The sequence below is a fragment of the Papaver somniferum genome, unplaced genomic scaffold (genome assembly GCF_003573695.1).
Source record: "Papaver somniferum cultivar HN1 unplaced genomic scaffold, ASM357369v1 unplaced-scaffold_133, whole genome shotgun sequence".
Lineage (NCBI taxonomy): Eukaryota > Viridiplantae > Streptophyta > Magnoliopsida > Ranunculales > Papaveraceae > Papaver > Papaver somniferum.
Window position 1 is genome coordinate 2529926 of NW_020622492.1, and position 19289 is coordinate 2549214.

The following is a 19289-nucleotide window of genomic DNA, read 5'->3' on the forward strand; positions in this document are numbered from 1 at the left end:
AAGAATTATTTTTTTTTACGCGAGTTAAAATTTTGTGACAATCGAATTTTGAGTATGAGTGATTGCTGAAAGCAAACAATGTTTCTATGAATTCCTGATTTTATAGTGTTTACACACGATAGAAAATTAGTGATTGTTCCCACGGTGAGACCACGTAAATTGCTCACACGATGAAAATTATGAGAATTATTCAAAGTTTCGTGAAAAGCCAAGTGTTTTAGATAACAGATGTTGCTCGTCCTTGCAGTTTTGAAGGAGTGAGCAAGATTTTCGAAGTTTTACGTTATTATCACTACATCTAGTGAAATCGTAAACATGTAAGAGTTGAGAATTACCATTTTGTTGATATTGGAACATATGTGACTTCATGTTTCTAGATCCAGATAATGGTGATTCCCAGCAGTAGTGAACATTCTTATAGTTCTTCTGAGGAGGATTCCAAGATCCCTAGGCCAGAGATGAAGATTTCTGCAGCAGAAGCACGTGCCAAAATCAATCGATCACTGAAGGATGCAAAGGAAATAATAAATAGCGTGCCTCTCGATCATCTGAAAGTTGTTCGTGATGGACTTCTGAAGAGAGAAGTCGAGGATGAGAAGTTAGCCACTTATCAGCAAAAGAGGCGTCGACTTCAGCAAAAGAGGCTAGAAGCTGAGGATGAAACTCGATCTCGTGCCGATAGTGTAGCCTCGAATTCAGATGTCGAGGAAATTGAATCTGCTTGGGAGCCCATTGGACGTAAAGTTAAGCCACACCCGCCTAGTATAAGGGTTGAGCGTTTGGCTAGAGCTGATTTCAAAGCTGAATGTGAAGAAGATGACTACTTGGATGCGATGTACAACGACCCTGAAGATGATGAAGAAGTTCTTGATTCCGAAAATAGCTCTAAAAAGGAGTCCGATGAGGACTCTACAGAAGATGACAATTGCAGAGACGACGATGAGTCTGAGACATCTGAATCCGATGATTAAGCTTGCTTGCAAATATTTTTTGCAAATCTTTCTGAGACCATTTATTTTTTGTTGAAGTAGGTATTATTTTGATTATTTGAGTAATTTAACTATAGAGACGTTGGATTAGAAATTACTTTTCGGATAATAATCTCTTATTACCCCTTCTTGCCCAATCTTTCTCACACTATCAATTGAATGAGATGGACCCATTCCCATACGTGTGAAAACTAACCACAGTCTTCAGAAGTATGACTGCACGAGCAAATTAAGGAATAATGATTTGCACATATCATCTATTCCCGTCAAAATATTGACTGCGCTTGTTTGAACCGTCAATCCCCAGTCCCCAGTATTGTCGCTCTTCTTCCACATCACCAATGTAATCTAGTTTGAGATCTAGAGTCTCAGTAGAAATCGCAACTGATTTGACCATTCGTAGAAGATAAGTATCCACCGTCTTATGTTTTCACTTTCAATACTTAGGGTTTTCCATTAATATGAACATCTTGTTTTGCTCCTGTATATTACTTGAGAAGAAATTTTGATCACGATCCTACCTCTCATTATCACCATGTCTGGTAGCAGTGCTTCTTCTCAAAACAGATCTCTGGAGAACCATGAGGTTGGAACGTCCATCTCGGTAGGTTGCACACCTTCTTTTATTTTCATGTAGTCATAATGGTTGACCGAAGAAAATGATTTTTTGCAGGTCAATCAGGGAAATCGACTTCCTCTTACAGTTTAAGGCCTAAGCGGACTGTTAAAGCTCCTGCTCGCTATAGGTCTGCTCGTCTTGCTGCTGGAACATCCGTGAGTCTCTGACTGAATATTTACTTCGATCAAGCATTTTTCCAATTTTACTGAAATTGAACATTTCTGCAGGTTGATGTTCATGTCGTCATCGATGCTACGAAGAGAAAGAATGGAAAGTCTGTGGTTGCGGTCGATGATGATGTTGACAACCGTGCTGACGAAAACTCAACCAACTCTGTAGATTTTGATTCCAGGGTTCTTGTTCGTGAGTACCTAGAGGCGGGCTTCCGTTCGATACTCCTATGGTCAACGTCTTCCCATACAATCATCTAGTCGGTGGTTTCATCATTCCTAAGTTTTACACATCCCTTTACACAAAGATCTGGAGGAGTTACGGACACATTGCCACTACTAAAGTACGTAGAGGTTTTCTGCTAACCTTGTTGACTACCGTCGCCGCTTTGTTGCCTATTATTGAAGAGATGAACAGGACAAATCTGCGAGATGTCAAAAACCAAGAATTTCATAGATGGGATGATATGATCTCAAACTGTGAGACCTTGCGGTTCAACATAGGCTGGCTCCGTCGTCGTCTTGAGGTCATCAAGATTGATAGAGCGGCAGCTGCTGCTAATATGATTTCTGCTGCAACCGCTGTCATGGAAGGGGAGAAAGCTCTCACGCTGGAATCAGCAAGAGTTGAGAAAGCTGTCCAGGACTTGAAAGTGAAGACTAAAATTTTTCAAAAAAGGCTTGAAATGGCTTTCAGTAAAAATTATTTGTTGTTGGATGATTTGCTTTGAGCGAGCATTTGAGAGAGTTTTTTTTTTATAAGATTGAGACTTGTTTTTGAATTAAATAGATGATTGGAAGAATTTTGTGAGATCCATGAAAACTTTTGAATTTAGAACGAATGAGCATATTGCATACACTTTGAAGGAATAATAATTACATTTTGAAATTTAACATATAATTGTTTACTGATCGTTCAAGCATAATATGCCTTGAGCAACTTGCCTTTGATGATATTTCCTTCCAATCCTCCGTTAACAACTAAGATTTTATAATATTCGTTGGATACTGCCTTGATGATTACATAAGGCCTTCCCATTTCGGAGAGAACTTGGGAGCGGGCATGTCTTGTCGAATATGCTTTGCTGTCTTCAAAACCAAATCTCCTACTTGAAATGTTCGAGGTCTTACCATTTTGTTGTATGCCTTGAAAATCTTTTGTTTGTAGGTTTCCATGTATTTTCTACCTTGGCCCTTCTTGAATCGAGCATGTCCAGTTCAACAATTTTTGAATTAGACACTTCAGCTTCATCCCACTGCACTCCACTGGCCGCTGCGATTCTTGCAGAGGGAATCTTGATCTCAGCTGGGAGAATATCATCAGCGTCATAGACGAGAGAACACGGTGAACTCCCAATTGAGCTTCTTGGTGCGGTACGGTAGGCCCATAAATCCATGGGCAATTCTTCATGCCATGTTCGTGCATTGTCATGAACTATTCGACTAAGAATCCGGATAAAGGTTTTGTTGGTGCTCTCCGCTTATCCGTTTCCTTGGGGATAGTATGGTGTGGAGAAAATCTATTTGATTCATATTCCTCGAGCAATTCTGCAACACGTTTGTTGGCAAAAGGAGTTCCATTATTTGTGATGATATGTTTAGGAACGCTGAATCTACATATGATGTATTCTTTGATGAAAACTGCAATTGTGACTCCAGTGGTGCTTCGAAGAGGAATAGCTTCGACCCATTCGGTGAAATACTCTGTTGTTGTGATGATGTATTCATGCTGCTTTGAAGATGTTGTATTGATTTTTCTGATGATATTCAGTCCCCAGCTATAGAAGGGCCATGGAATGCTCACGGAATCTAATGGAAGACGAGGAGTGTGAATGAGGTTACTATGAATTTGGCATTGATGACATCTCCGAACATAGGAAGCTGCATCGTCTTCCATAGTCAGCCAATAATATTTCTCATGGATTTGGAGAAATAATTTCTTCTTTCCTTGGTGTTCACCATCGTGCATATCTTTCAAGATTGTAGGAATTTTATGCCCGGCCAAGCATCTCAGAAGGTTCCCACCAAAGCTTTTGCGATACAAAATCCCTTCCAGGTAGACAAAACGTTTGGCCCTCTGGGTGAGTTTGATCGCTCCTTTCTTCTCCGATGGTAGAACGTTATCACGAAGATATTTTATATAAGGTTCTCTCCAGTACCCAGTGTGATGGATTGTTAGTGTTAGATCATTGTCCGAAGCATGTTTGTCAATGTTAGTGATCAAAACTATAAGTCTTGATTTCTAGCCTATTTGTAGATGTCTCGGACTAGGATATAGATAGTGTACTTGAGCTTAGATCTCTCGGCGTTCAACTCTTGAAGAAGAAGAACTACTAAGGGGAGCTTGCGGAACTTCTTCGACAAAAGGTATGTGGAGACTTAAACTCATCTATAACTTGGAAAGTCTATTTCTACTATCTCCTATATTGAGACATAAGTCGTGTTACGGTATAGTTTTCTCTATACACATTTGAGATTTCGAGCTGAGTATATCTCGCTTACATATTTCTCTAAATATGTGTTGGTAAGCTTTCGCTTCGACCAAGTTCATCTTATATCATGAGAAAATTGTCGAGTAACATCTTACATGGTTTGTGTGATACAATCATTTGATGTAGGCTTGGAATGTTTCGATAATGATTATTTCAATATCTTGAAAATTGCTTTGATGCTAACAGTGTGTGAAAACGGCTATTGTCATTATAGAAGAATGTTTCAATGATTGAAATAAAGAGTTGATGATGTAACCATCTTTGGATATAAGCATACATAGTGTGTTTTCACATTAGTGTATAAATCCATAAACCGGGAACCAAGAGTATGCATATGTGTGTATACGAAATTGGTGAAGGAGACAAGATAAGTATGCGTACCCGTACGCAGATTGGTCGAAGTTTTCGAACCGAATATATCTGCTGAGTTTGGGAACTACAAACTCCTAAATAGTCACCTTAAGTATGCGTACCCGTACGCATACTGGCGGAAGTTTTCAAACCGAAAATTTCTGCTGAGTTTGGAAACTTAACAAACTCAAAATCCGGTTGCTTAAGTACGTATACTTAATCTGGTTACTTTGTCAAATCTAGTTCATGAACTTAAACATTTAAATCATAAGGTATGCAATCTTTTCAAACCGTGGCTATAATGTTCATGATTGATTCAAGTGAATCAAAACGATTTGGTTTCGATTGTGTTTAGTATATACAATTGAACAACTCTTTAACTAGTTTTATTTGAGTCATTTGAACTAGTTATGGTTAAGATGAATAAGGTTGATATGAGAGTAATCATATGGCTAACCTCGGTTGACTATTTGTGAACCAACCTGGTGTACATGTATAGGTACGGTTACATAAACCTAAATGAGGGTACATTTCATTTGTGTGTAACAAGCTAAGTTCGGTCTAACGATTGAAAGATATTAGATTGGTTGAATCAAGTTGTCATCTAACGGTGAATATTGAATGCTTTGTTACCAAGGTAACTTGGATTTCAAACCATGATTTGAAAACTATATAAAGGAGAACTCTAGCAACTGGGAAACCTAATCCCCACACCTTCTGTGTGTTACTAGTTGCATAACTAGATTCGATTCTCCTTTAACCTTAGGTTTCTTATCGAGACCCTGTAGGTTAACGACTTGAATACTTCATTTGAATTGTGAAGCCAGACCCAACTATTATCTTTATAGTTGCGTGATCTGGTCTTGCTGTTTCTATCGTGTTGAGTGCAATTGAAATAATTGGCTCGAGATTTTATATCTCCGATAGGCAATATAGAAAAGTAATCACAAACAAACTTCGTCTCATCGTTTGTGATTCTACAATAACTTGTTTTGCTAGTCGATTAAGTTTATTGTGAGGTGATTGATAATTCTAGGTTGTTCTTCGGGAATATAAGTCCATGTTATCAATTGGTTCATGTTCACCTTGATTTATCAAAAGACGGAACAAAAACTCTTGAGTATTTTTGTGGGAGACAGATTTATTCAATCCTATAGACTTTTCTGTGTGAGACAGATTTGTATATCAAGTCTTCGACGTTGGGTCGTAGCAACTCTTAGTTGTGAGTGAGATCAACTAAGGGAATCAAGTGCGTAGGATCTTGCTGGGATCAGAGACTAAGGAGCGCAATTGTACCTTGAATCAGTGTGAGATTGATTAGGGTTCAACTACAGTCCATTCCGAAGTTAATTGGTAGTAGGCTAGTGTCTGTAGTGGCTTAATACAATATGGTGTTCAATCTGGACTAGGTCCCGGGGTTTTTTAGCATTTGCGGTGTCCTCGTTAACAAAATTCTGGTGTATGTGTTATTTCTTTTCCGCATTATATTTTGTTATATAATTGAAATATCACATGTTGTGCGTTAAGATCAATAAATTAGAATATCCAACCTTGGGTTGTTAATTTACATTGATTGACACTTGAAAATTGGTCTTTGGTACAGTTCAAGTTAATCCTCTTATTCAATCAGGCTCTCGGATTTCTATTTGCTGATTGCGGATTGAATTAAGAGTTAGAGATATTAAACTCTTTGATATACTTTATTCTAGATTGAGTCTGATTGTCTAGTTGATTCTCTAGAAAGTGTATTGGAGAATGTCCTCTCAGATTGTCAAACGAATTGTTGCGTGTGGTTGTTAGACCCACGCATTTTCAATTGGTATCAGAGCAGGCAAACACATTAAAGACCTAATAAGTCTGTGTTTGTAGCGATCTGATATGGACAAAGGTGTCATCTCTATAAACGTACCACCAGTCTTCGATGTCTCTAATTACTTGTGGTGGAAAATTTCTATACGTTCCTTTCTTCAAGCGCGTGATTTTCAATCATGGGTTTCTGTATTTAATGGCTATGATGCTCCCGTTGTGGCAGTAGGGAATGCAACTGTTCCAAAGAACATTGGCGAATACGATGCTGCCGAGATACTTGCTGCAAAGCAAAACTCCGACTATTTGAATGTCATCATACATGCCATTACCCCAGATCTTCAGCACCGTGTGACTACGTGCACTCGGTCTAAAGATGCATGGGATATCTTAGAAACCGCATTCGAAGGAAATACCAGTGAGAAGGAAGCTAGGCTTCAAAACCTTAATTCTGATTGGGAAAACCTTTGTATGGCAGATTAAGATTCATTTGATGATAATCACAAAGTGTATGAAATTTTTAATGCATCTTTTGCATTGGCTAAGACTATTCCTGAAAAGGACATTGTGATGAAAATTCTCAGATCGCTGCCATCTAGATGCGATTTTAAGAAGCATGCCATCGTTGAGGGAAATAACCTTGATATTCTTTCCAGAAGTACTCTTGTGGGAAGGATTAAATTACTTGATCTTGATCAGATTGCAGTCAGAATTTATGCATTCAATGTTGTAATCGTTCCAATAAAAGCCTCTAATTTTTCGTGGGATGATGAATGTTGTTCTAGTCATGTTGATTTTAATAAATCACTGATAACACAAAAGATCAAGGATATGGTAATGAAAAGAAAAAGATGTGAGATATTGTCTTCTCTCTCTATTGCTTCTGATGATTCAAGTCAAGAAAAATCTTAGTGTCACAATGAGTTACATACTACTGCAGTGTGTACGGAAAGTTCAGCCTTTTCGGCATAAGTTTCTTGTGATTCAAACTCCCAGTTTGGAATGCGAATCTGAGACTGAGATCCTAGAATTTCTGGATGAGATTGAAGAAATTCACCAGGAAAATATTCAACTAAAAGAATTGTTGAATAAACTTGAGTCATCACTACAGGTGAAATCTCTTGAGAATGACTGTCTTAATGATGAATTCACCAGAACCCTATTACTAAAGGAAAAAGAGATCAATTCTCTCAAGTGTGACCTGCAAAGGTTGTCAGGAAGCTCAAACAAAATTTCAGCAATGTTATTTGGTCAAAAGACTTTCGGAAACACACAAGGTTTAGGGTTCAAAGGAAAGACTATAAGCACAACAAACTCGGTTATTCCAACCATTTGGATCAGTCAAACCTGAGCGTTGTGATAAACAGGTTTCAAATATACAAAGAAAATCCTCTTTGCTCTGCTCTTTTTGTGGAAGTACAAGCTATGTCCAGAGTAAGTGTTGGAGATTCAAGAGGAACTGTAAAAGAATTACCAAACTTCAAGATGACATGCAAACGATGAATCTGACTATAGAAAACAGTCAGAGACGTCTAGGTACAAGAAGAAATCCAAAAGAATCAGAGGCAAACGAGGTAAGTACGTCTACTCAACAAACCTTGAAATGTCACCTGGTGACACAAGATGTGAACACTTTGTTCACTCTATTACTATCTAAACTATATTTATAAATCGTATCCTTATTTTGGACTTGAAAAATAAGGATTACTTCAAGGTTGATTCAGGTCTTGTAAATTATTTGTTGATTTTTCTGTTCCATATTGAGCAAGTAAATATTTTATTGTTAAGATTGATAATGGATCATGAACCATGGAGACTTTTTCAAGGTCCTTTAGTGTTTTGCTATTCTGAGGTCTATTTATGTTCATTTGTGAACATCACTATTCTTTACCTTCTTTTCTAAAGATATAGTCTCATGGCTCCTATGACTAGAGGTACCGCGAAAAGAGATGTTGTAGAAGAAGTTAATGTGTATCTGTGTGAGGGAATTGCTTCTTCAAGAAAAAGGAAGGCAGAAAACACGACTGATGATCCAGGTTTTTCCTCTAACTGCCTATTGTCTGTTTGTCATTCCGATAATGACTTTAGGGCTATGGTGGAGGATTTCATCAGGAAAATAAATGGTTTAAAATCTTGAATCATTTCTTCTCTAAGAGATATCTTTCACTATGAACAAATGTTGTCTCTAACAAAGAACACTTTGCGTGAACTGAAAAGAGAACTTAGTGAGTTAACTGATATTTCTGAAGATTTGGAGGAGTTGAATGATCCCATTATCAATAGATTTTTCAATAATGAGAAGGAATTCTTTGTAGATACCCTGAGAAATCTCTACAACGTCTAGTAAATCTTCTTCTTTTTTTAGAAGAATAACTAGGGTTTGGAATAGCAATTATTGTGAGTTCACATAGCTATGTCCAATGATTTTCATCTTCATGTTTTTAGATTTTTTTATTTAAATTCTAAGTTTTTGGAAGATGATGTTTGAAATTTTAACCTTTATGATTTTATATATTGCAAATTGTTATGGGATATGTTGTTTACGTCGTGAACCTGTGACTGTCCCATACTTGTTCAAAAGTTATCTCTATTATGTCAGTATGAATGTATTGATAGAAGATAGAATGAACTTTTGACATTACAAAAGTTAAAGCCTTTTATGTCATTGTTTTGATGGAAGAAAGGATAAAACTTTTGTGTACAAGGATTAAGCCTATTGTATGTAATTGTGCAAATAGTTATGGAAAATAGGATGAATCCTTGTCTATTCCGCAGTATTTGGTCGATCTCCAATCCAAATTTTTGTGCATATACTGTGTTGCTCCGTAAGGTTCCTTATGTTTGAGCATGACCAACTAAATTGATCATTATCTTTTGGTTATTTTAGTTGTTGCTCCGTAAGTTCTCTTATGTCGAGCATGACCAATTGAATTAATCACTTTTGTGGTTAATTTGGTTGTGCATTCCAATTGAATTAATTATGAGTTTTGTTCTGATTAATTTAATTATGCATTTCGATTGGATTAATCATGAATTCTTTTATGAATAATTCAATTGAATACTTTGGATTCAAATTCATATTTTCACGTGATTTGATTTTTTCTAAAGAAATCCTTTTTTTCTTGTGAAAGTAAGGTCGCCTTTGTTGTTCCTTCGGGGATGACATTTTATGGGGGAGAGTTCATATTGAACTTGTGCTTAATTGCCAAATATTTGTGGGGAGTGCAGCTGTGGAATTTTAGGGGTTATCTTGTATCTTTATTAACTCCTTGATGAATGCATTTAGCTTCGGCTTTATGATTGCATCTAAATAAGTTGGTATGGTATTCTCTTTTAGTCATGAAGTATCTCCGTGGAAATTTCATGAGGATACCACTAGTTTTCGTACCTTTGCCAATTTATATTGACAAAAAGGGGGAGAATTAATGTGTAGTGTGATACTAAAAATACATATGGTTTACGGATCATTATGTAAGGGGGAGTGGTTTTCATGTTGAGATAAAGTATTGGCTAAGGGAGAGTGATGAATATCACCATAGTATTGTTTTAAAACTTGTGATACAATTGGACTTTGATGTTATATAATAATACTATGACATTGTATAACAATGATTGAAGGATTTTGTTTTCTCATTGTTATAGCTATGGATCTTCAACAACTATGATGCTGAACTTACAACCTTTAGGATCATGGAGTACTTGGAATTGACGAAGATTTAGAGTCGCGTTGAAGATGTCAAGGAGATCAAGCATGTGGATGGGAAGCTATAATTTTTATCTATTTTGTAATACATATGTATTGATAGTTTTGTCACTAAAATTGACAAAGGGGGAGATTGTTAGAGCATTTCTCGGTCGAACTCGCATGCGTTGCTATCTCAAGCATGTCTGTCAATGTTAGTGATCAAAACTATAAGTCCTGATTTCTAGCATATTTGTAGATGTCTCGGACTAGGATATAAATAGTGTAGTTGATCTTAGATCTCTCGGCATTCATCTCTTGAAGACGAAGAACTACTAAGGGGAGATTGTGGAATTTCTTCGAAAAAAAGTATGAAGAGACTTGAACTCATCTATCACTTGGAAAGTCTGTTTCTACTATCTCCTATATTGAGACATAAGTCGTGTTACGGTATAGTTTTCTATATATACATTTGAGATTTCGAGATGAGTATATCTAACTTACATATTTCTCGAAATATGTGTTGGTAAGCTTTCGCTTCGGCCAAGTTCATCTTATATCATGAGAAAATTACCGAGTAACATCTTACATGGTTTGTGTGATAAAATCATTTGATGTAGGCTCGGAATGTTTCGATAATGATTATTTTAATATCTTGAAAATTGCTTTGATGCTAATAGTGTGTGAAAACGGCTATTGTCATTATAGAAGAATGTTTCAATGATTGAAATAAAGATTTGATGATGTAACCATCTTTGGATATAAGCATATATAGTGTGTTTGCAAATTAGTGTATAAATCCATAAACCAGGAACCAAGAGTATGCATATGTGTGTATACGAAATTGGTGAAGGAGACAAGATAAGTATGCGTACCCGTACGCATACTGGCGGAAGTTTTCGAACAGAAAATATCTGCTAAGTTTGGGAATTACAAACTCCTAAACTAGTCACCTTAAGTATACATACCCGTATGCATACTGGCGGAAGTTTTCGAATCAAAAATTTCTGCTGAGTTTGGAAACTTAACAAACTCAAAATCCGGTTGCTTAAGTACGCATACTTAAGTTAGTTACTTTGTCAAATCGATCAGTTCATGAACTTAAACATTTAAATCATAAGGAATGCAATCTTTGCAAACTGTGGCTATAATGTTCATGATGGATTCAAGTGAATCAAACCTATTTGGTTTCGACTGTGTTTTCTAAACAATTGAACAACTCTTTAACTAGTTTCATTTGAGTCATTTGAAATAGTTATGGTTAAGATGAATAAGGTTAATATGAGAGTAATCATATGGCTAACCTCGGTTAACTATTTGTGAACCAACCTGGTGTATACGTTTAAGTACGGTTACATAAACCTAAATGAGGGTACATTTCATTTGTCTGTAACAAGATAAGTTCGATCTAACGGTTGAAAGAAATTAGCTTGGTTGAATCAGGTTTTTCATATAACGGTGAATATTGAATGCTTTGTTACCAAGGTAACTTGGATTGAAAACCCTGATTTGAAAACTATATAAAGGAGAACTCTAGCAACTGAGAAACCTAATCCCCACACCTCCTGTGTGTTACTAGTTGCATAACTAGAGTCGATTCTCCTTTAACCTTAAGTTTATTCTCGAGACCATATAGGTTAATGACTTGAAGACTTCATTGGGATTGTGAAGCCAGACCCAACTATTATCTTTGTAGTTGTGTAATCTGATCTTGCTGTTTCTATAGTATTGAGTGCAATTGAAATAATTGGCTCGAGATTTTATATCTCCGATAGACAATATAGAAAATTAATCACAAACAAACTTCGTCTCATCATTTGTGATTCCACAATAACTTGTTTCGCTAGTCGATTAAGTTTATTGTGAGGTGATTGATAATTCTAGGATGTTCTTCGGGAATATAAGTCTGGGTTATCAATTGGTTCCTATTCACCTTGATTTATCAAAAGACGGAACAAAAACTCTTGGGTATTTCTGTAGGAGACAGATTTAATCAATTCTATAGACTTTTCTGTGTGAGACAGATTTGTCGATCAAGTCTTCGACTTTGGGTCGTAGCAACTCTTAGTTGTGGGTCAGATCAGCTAAGGGAATCAAGTGCGTAGTATCCTGCTGGGATCAGAGACGTAAGGAGCGCAACTGTACCTTGAATCAGTGTGAGATTGATTAGGGTTCAACTACAGTCAAGTCCAAAGTTAATTGGTAGTAGGATAGTTTCTGTAGCGGCTTAATACAGTATGGTGTTCAATCTAGACTAGGTCTCGGGGTTTTTCTGCATTTGCGGTTTCCTCGTTAACAAAATTCTGGTGTCTGTGTTATTTCTTTTCCGCATTATATTTTGTTATATAATTGAAATATCACAGGTTGTGCGTTAAGATCAATCAATTAGAATATCCAACCTTGGGTTGTTGATTTACATTGATTGACACTTGAACATTGGTCTTTAGTATCGTTCAAGTTACTCCTCTTATTCAATCGGGCTCGCAGATTTATATTTGTTGATTGCAGATTGAATTAAGAGTTAGACATATTAAACTCTTTGATATACTTTATTCTATATTGAGTCTGACTGTCTAGTTAATTCTCTAGAAAGTGTAATAGAGTATGTCCTCTCAGATTGGGAAACTAATTATTGGGTGTGGTTGTTAGACCCCCGCATTTTCAGTTAAAACTTCCAAATGATGAGGTGGTGTCTGAAAATTGGGACATGACCCTTGTAACATCCTCGACTGAGTATCCATGGGGGGACAATAGTACCCGAGTCTTTGAAGCCTTCTAAAAAGTTTGACTACCAGGGTTTGTCCGCATATTTTCTCATGTATGCATTTGAGTTGTTTGCTCGCTTCCTCGTCTCCAATGCATCGTGACAAGAATCCATTAGGATTGCGATAATATAATGCTCCATGCATAAGAAAAAAAAATCAACTCCTTGAGGATGACTTTCCATCTGTAAGAGAACTGCTCAATTCATGAATGATGGGTGCCCGCCAGTCGCTCGATTGAGCATCTTCAACTTGAGTAATCCAGGTAGATGATACAGAGCGTCTATTCACAGTGATGTATTTCTATGACCCTTCAAATTGCAGCTTGGACGCAAGATTCTCTAGACAGTCAGCGTGTCTGTTGTTGGTACGGCTAGTATGCACAATTGTTGCATCAGAAAAATGAGTTAATAGTCGTTGCACTTCGGCCCTGAATGAAGAAAATGTTACTTCTTTGAGAGAGTACACTCCATTCATTTGATTGACCAGAAACTTTGAGTCTCCTCTTATCTCTAGGTACATTGCTCCTACTTGCTTGGCTAAGGATAACCCTATGAAAAAAGCTTCATATTATGTCGAATTGTTGGTGCAGTGGCTATCCAACTTGAATGGATGTGAGAAGACTTCACCAAATGGAGATACTAGTACAATTCCTGCTCCGCCAGTATCATTGCTCGGAGTGGCGGATCCATCAAAGTACAATAGCCACATTTCTTCCTGAATGATTGAGATCTCTGGAAACTCATCATGCACTTCTTCATGCAGCATTGCGATGTCTTCTCCAGGAAAAGCATCAAGTAAGTCTGCAACTGCTTTCCCTTTGATTTCTTTAGGAGGGACACATGCTATGTCAAACTCTGACATCTGAAGTATCCATTTTGTCGGTCTTACAGTCAGTGAAGGTTTCGACAGTAAGAATTTTATGGGATCATATTTGGCCACCAACACAACTCTGTTCGATAGTAGATAATGCCTAAACTTCTGGATCGCGTGAACCAATGCTAAACACACTCTTTTATATTTTTGGTATCGAAGTTGAGCATCCCTCGTCGTACGACTGAAATAATAGATTAGGCGTTCGATGCCCTCTTCATCTTCTTAAGCGACAAGTGCTCTGATAGCGACATCACTGGAAGATGTATAAATTATTAGAGGTTGTCCTTGCACTGGAGATTTCATGACAGCAGGTGATAATAGTATTTCATGTATTTTCTAAAATGCCTCCTTTTAAACGGTCATCCATGTAAAACTTGCTCCTTTCTTCTCTAGAGGAGTGAACGGAGAAATGAGTTAAGCCAACCCAGGAATGAAACGCCGAATATAATTTACCTTGCCCATAAAACTCTGGAGCTCTTTCACAGTGCATGGAGGATGCATGGTAGTGATGGATTTTGTCTTGTCTGGATCGACCTTGATTCCTTCTACAGTGACCAGGAATCCCAAAAACTTTTCGGAGGATACACCAAAAGCACACTTCAGAGGATTCATCTTTAACTTATATTCCTTGCATCTTTCGAAAACTTTCCTCATAACCTCCAGGTGGGATGCTCGAGTCTTTGATTCCACCATTACGTCATCGATATAATCTTCCACTTGCTTGTGCATCATGTGGTGGAATATCTCCGGTCATGGATCGCTGGTAAGTGGCTCCTGCATTCTTCAATCCGAAGGGCATCACCGTATAATGAAAGTTTCCAATGGGATTCCGTAACGCGGCCTTGTTAGCATCACGTTCGTACATCTTGATTTGGTTATATCCACTGTAACCATCCATAAATGAGAATATGTCGTAACCACTAGTTGCATCAACGAGCATATCAATGTTGGGTAAAGGAAAATCGTCCTTCGGGCAACATTTGTTCAGGTTCCTGAAGTCCACACAGCATCGGATTTGACCATTCTTCTTCTTGACTGGGAAAATGTTCGCCGACCATGTTGGATATTGAATGGGTCTGATGAATCCTGCTGTTAGTAGCTTCTGGATCTCGATTTTTATTTGTTCCTCGACATCATGACTGAACTTCCTGGGCGGTTGCTTGACAGGTTTTGAACCGGGAGTGATGTGCAGATGATGAGTGACTAATTTGTCATCTAGGTCGGGCATCTCTTCTTACGTCCAGGCGAAGATATCTTGATACTCTTTCAACAGACCTATTAATCCTTCTTGTTCCTCAGATGAGAGAGGAGAACTGATTAAAATCGTCCTTGGGTTTTCATCTGTTCCGATGTTGATAATCTCAAGATCGTCAGTTGTGGAATCCGTGCCATCTTGCAGCTGTCGTGGTGCATCTCGAATTTCTTCATCGGGCGATTGCTCACTCTGGCATTATTCTTCAGGGTGGGGAGACTTTTCATCGACCTCCCCTGCTAATTGCTAATATTTTCGACAGACATAAATGACTCTCCCTTCCGCATCATAATTAGTAGTAAAATTAGATTTTTTACGAGTCGTACCTTGACCCTGACAACGCTTGAGCGGCGAGGTAGACGGTTTGATAGATTTAGCATCTGTCAATGATGGTTTGTCAGTTTTCTCAATAGATTTCCAACCTGGGAGTGGATTACCGTAGATCTTGCTTGGAGGTCCGGGGATGCTCTTTGGAGGTTCCAGGAACTCATCATCATAAACCAGAGCATAAGGAGACACTGAAGCTGCAATGCAGACAATTTTTTTGTTGAGCAAAGCTTTCATACATTGATGGTACATCAAAGGAACAACCTTATTGTCATGGAGCCATGGTCTTCCGAATATCATGTGATAATCAGGGTCTTTTTCGATCACATGAAACTTGACAGTGGATTGAATCGGCCCTACTTTCAGATCCATATAGACGTACCTGTATGTGTGACTCTGGATTCCTTCAAAACCCGTCATTAATATGGGATGATGAACGATCTTGCTTTTCAGAACTTTGGCCTCCTTGAGAGTCTTCATAGTGGTGAGATTTGTAGAAGTACATGTGTCAATGAGAACCCTCCTGAATTCGGAATCCTTGATAGAAGCAGTTACGAACAGGGCTCCGTTATGTCCTTCTTCCGCCATTCGGTCTTCCTCAGTGAAGGTTATGTTGTTGATTGAATGTTCAGATAGCATGGACACTTGTTCAACTACTAGAGATGATGGAACTATTCGCGCGTCAGATGATATTTGGTTGAGTGCGGCAAACATGTCAGTACGCTGATCTCTAGAGAAATGCAGGAGTTCACATATATTGTCAATTAAATGTGTGACTTCCTGTTCCACCAGCTTTTCATAAGTGGTGAAACTATTGGCTCGAGGATGATCATCGGTTGAGGGATTAGCCATCAGTGTCGGAATTCCTTGAGCAAAGGCGCCACTCAAATATGTTGTCAGCCTGACGATGAAATTCAATATGTTGTTTAACGTCTCTTTCATCAGGTTCATGTTCCTTGTATGAATCTCCTGCACCCGTACCAACTCAATCAAGGTCGGGATTTCCGCGTCGACCTGTGCCATTAGCTGGAGTGTTGGAAGGAGGAACATTTACGTTCGAAAGGTTCTGACTGGAATTCGGAGTAGTTGAGTTATACCTAAGACCAACCATTTCTGTGAAAATGTGAGATTTCAACCAAGAAACTAATCTCCCACTGTGGTCACCAAAATGTAGATGGGGAAAAACGATTTGCTGGTTTTTTAGGGAATTGAAGAGACGAACGTGTGGTCGAGACTCCTCAACCGAGCAAACTACTTAACCTCACACAGATGCACTGCACAAGAGTGCTTTAAGTTAGAGAGATCAATCTGTAGGACTCCAGCCTAAACCAAGTCAATGGTCGTTCCAGAGTCAATTCGGTAACAAAGAGGGAGATGGGTTGATCTGTAGGAGGGAAGCTGAGAATTGTGTGGGATCAATGATGATCAAGAATTTTGGATGTGTTGTAGGTTTCTGTAAATGATGAATAAGTTCGAATGATTGAGATAGTGCTGCTCACACGATGATTCTTGGTTATACGATGGATAGTCTGTTCAATAACTCGTGGATTTATGTGTCTCATTCAATGGATTCAGAGACTTATTTATATTTTCAGAATAGTGAACACCTTGATCCCAGTAAGTGTGACGGTTTCTAAAGTGAAAGAGTGGGAAAGTGGGAGATCGTGGTAAAATCAGTTACATGTCGTCTGGAGACTTGATTGATCATATACCCACCACTTTGATAACTCCTTCAACCGTTTGCACGACTTACTCACATTTCTCATCGTGGATGAACACACGTGTTATAGGCCGCAAGACCAAAACCCTAACTGATATCCCCCATGTGACGTGATTGATGTCTCACGAAAGTAGCGTCTGCAAAGCAGACGTGTATTTGATTAGTCGGTCGTTGAGTTATTAGACAGTGAGTCTAAGTTTTGTTGAATTGATCATGAGTGACGAGTGCTCAGTGATTCATGGATTGAACAGACGTACAGTTCTTATGTTGATATTTCTCGTCTGAGCAAATATTGTAAATTCGAGCAACTGATCAAGTATTGCTCGATTTGACGAATTACTAAATATTTATAGTTGGATCAATATTCGAGCAACTGAACAATTGCTCGATTCGACGAATTACTGAATATCGATAAATTACTGAATATTGATAGTTGGGTCAATATTCGAGCAACTGAGCAAGTATTGCTCAATTCGATGAATTATTTACTGGTAACGTGACCCATTAAAATATTGGTAGACTACTAAATATTATATGATTAATCCAGATGTCGATTGCTGGATCGACATAAATTTATTAGTGTTTGAACTTGCTTAGAATGATGATTTGTGGAGCGTTTGTTCGAAACCCTAATTTTTGATCAATTGTTCATCAATTGATGAATTGCTGAAAATAGGTCATGAGTGAGCAAGGGAACGACTACACGGGATGATGGAAGTCCACATGGTGGCTAAGTGATCAAGTGAGCGTGCATCAGGGTCTTTAGTTGACCGGTTGGTGAAAGAATGATCAAATGCTGGTGTTGACCATTTATTAGAATAGTGCTAGCATTAGGTGATAAAACCTAATTATGGAGAAGCGAGGGACCGTCCAAGGGAGCATAGAACCGGCCCTTAGTGATGCGGGACTAGCTGATGGTCGTTTGAGCGAATTCCAGGTTGGTTAGAAAAAGTTTGAACCCAATATGAGCAATTGAGCAAATTAGGTTAAAATTATAAGAATGTGTGGGACCGGCTCCTTGCAAGCCTTAGGGCCGGCCTTGGTCGGTCAAGGAAGCATGCCCGTGTCACCATGATGACCATGTCTCAGTCCTGAGAGTTTCGGTATTTTCTGATGTGCATTCGAGCAATATCTTGGATTTTTAGAAGAGTTTGATCTTTGATTGAAATTCTTGATTTTTCTCGAATGAGCAAGTAGAACTTTGCTCGTCTGATCAGTATCTTGAGAATATTAAAATAATAATATTTTATTATTTGGCGTGAGTAGCATAGTCGGTCATGTGACCATTTGACTTTTTGGCTTTTTCATGGTTTGAGCAATATTTGAGAAAATATGAAGAAACCATGATTTTTTGCTCAAGCGGAGGAGTTTCATGAGATGAGGGAAATAATAATTATGAAATCAAGGGATTGCAAGATGTGGGACCAGCCACGGCTAGGGAATGGTCGTCCGGCTAGGTAGCCCGGTCCCGCAACACCTTTCCCTATTTTATTATTTTTCATGAAACCGTGAAAATATGGAGAAACCGTGAGTTTTGCTCAAACAAGGAAAGTTTCTTGAATGAAGGAGTTTTCATGAGTTCATGAAAATAAAATAAGAAAAAGAAAGGAAGAGGCGTGAGGGAACGGCAAAGACGGCATGGCCGGCCGGCCGGTGGGCCAGGCACTTAGGCGCCTCTTTTCTATTTTTTTATTAGTATTTTCTCTCTCCTGTTTTGTGTAGGATTCCTCGTTTGTCCATATTTTGAATGCTCGTTTGTGCATCTGGGTGATCGTTCGTGCATCATTGTTGAGTACACTTGCACCATTTTAGTGGGGCTTACTCGGTTATAGTCTAGATGCCCGATTGTTGAGTAACTATTACTAATTCATGAAATTCGGTGGAGAATTATTCATGAAACGGAGTAATAATCATGAATTGTGCATCTATTACTAATCCATGAATCCAGACGGGGAATTCAGGAAACGGAATAATGAGATAACTTGATCATCTGTTACTAATCCATGGAGTCAGCCGGGGATTCATGGAACGGAGTAATGAGATATAATAGATTATTTTCTAGGAATTCAGTGGCGAATGTCACGGTAGAATTAATATATTGTATAATCAGAAAAGTGCATAGTCAGGGAACAACGTGCAGCGTTTTTGACGTCCTGAAGGCGTTTAGCCCCCTCAACAAACAATTATGTAGGAGAGCCGCCTGAATCTATACACAGTCTCTCTACATAGTCAGGGAATAGCGA

The 19289-nt window shown here is 38.2% G+C and overlaps 1 protein-coding gene across 1 annotated transcript; it reads left to right on the plus strand.

Moving 5' to 3' along the window:
- Positions 1-386: 386 nt before the first annotated feature.
- LOC113333807 (nucleolar complex protein 2 homolog) lies at positions 387-971 on the plus strand. Its single transcript, XM_026580211.1, has one exon. It carries the CDS (start codon positions 387-389, stop codon positions 969-971), a length of 585 nt encoding a protein of 194 aa, XP_026435996.1.
- Positions 972-19289: the final 18318 nt, after the last annotated feature.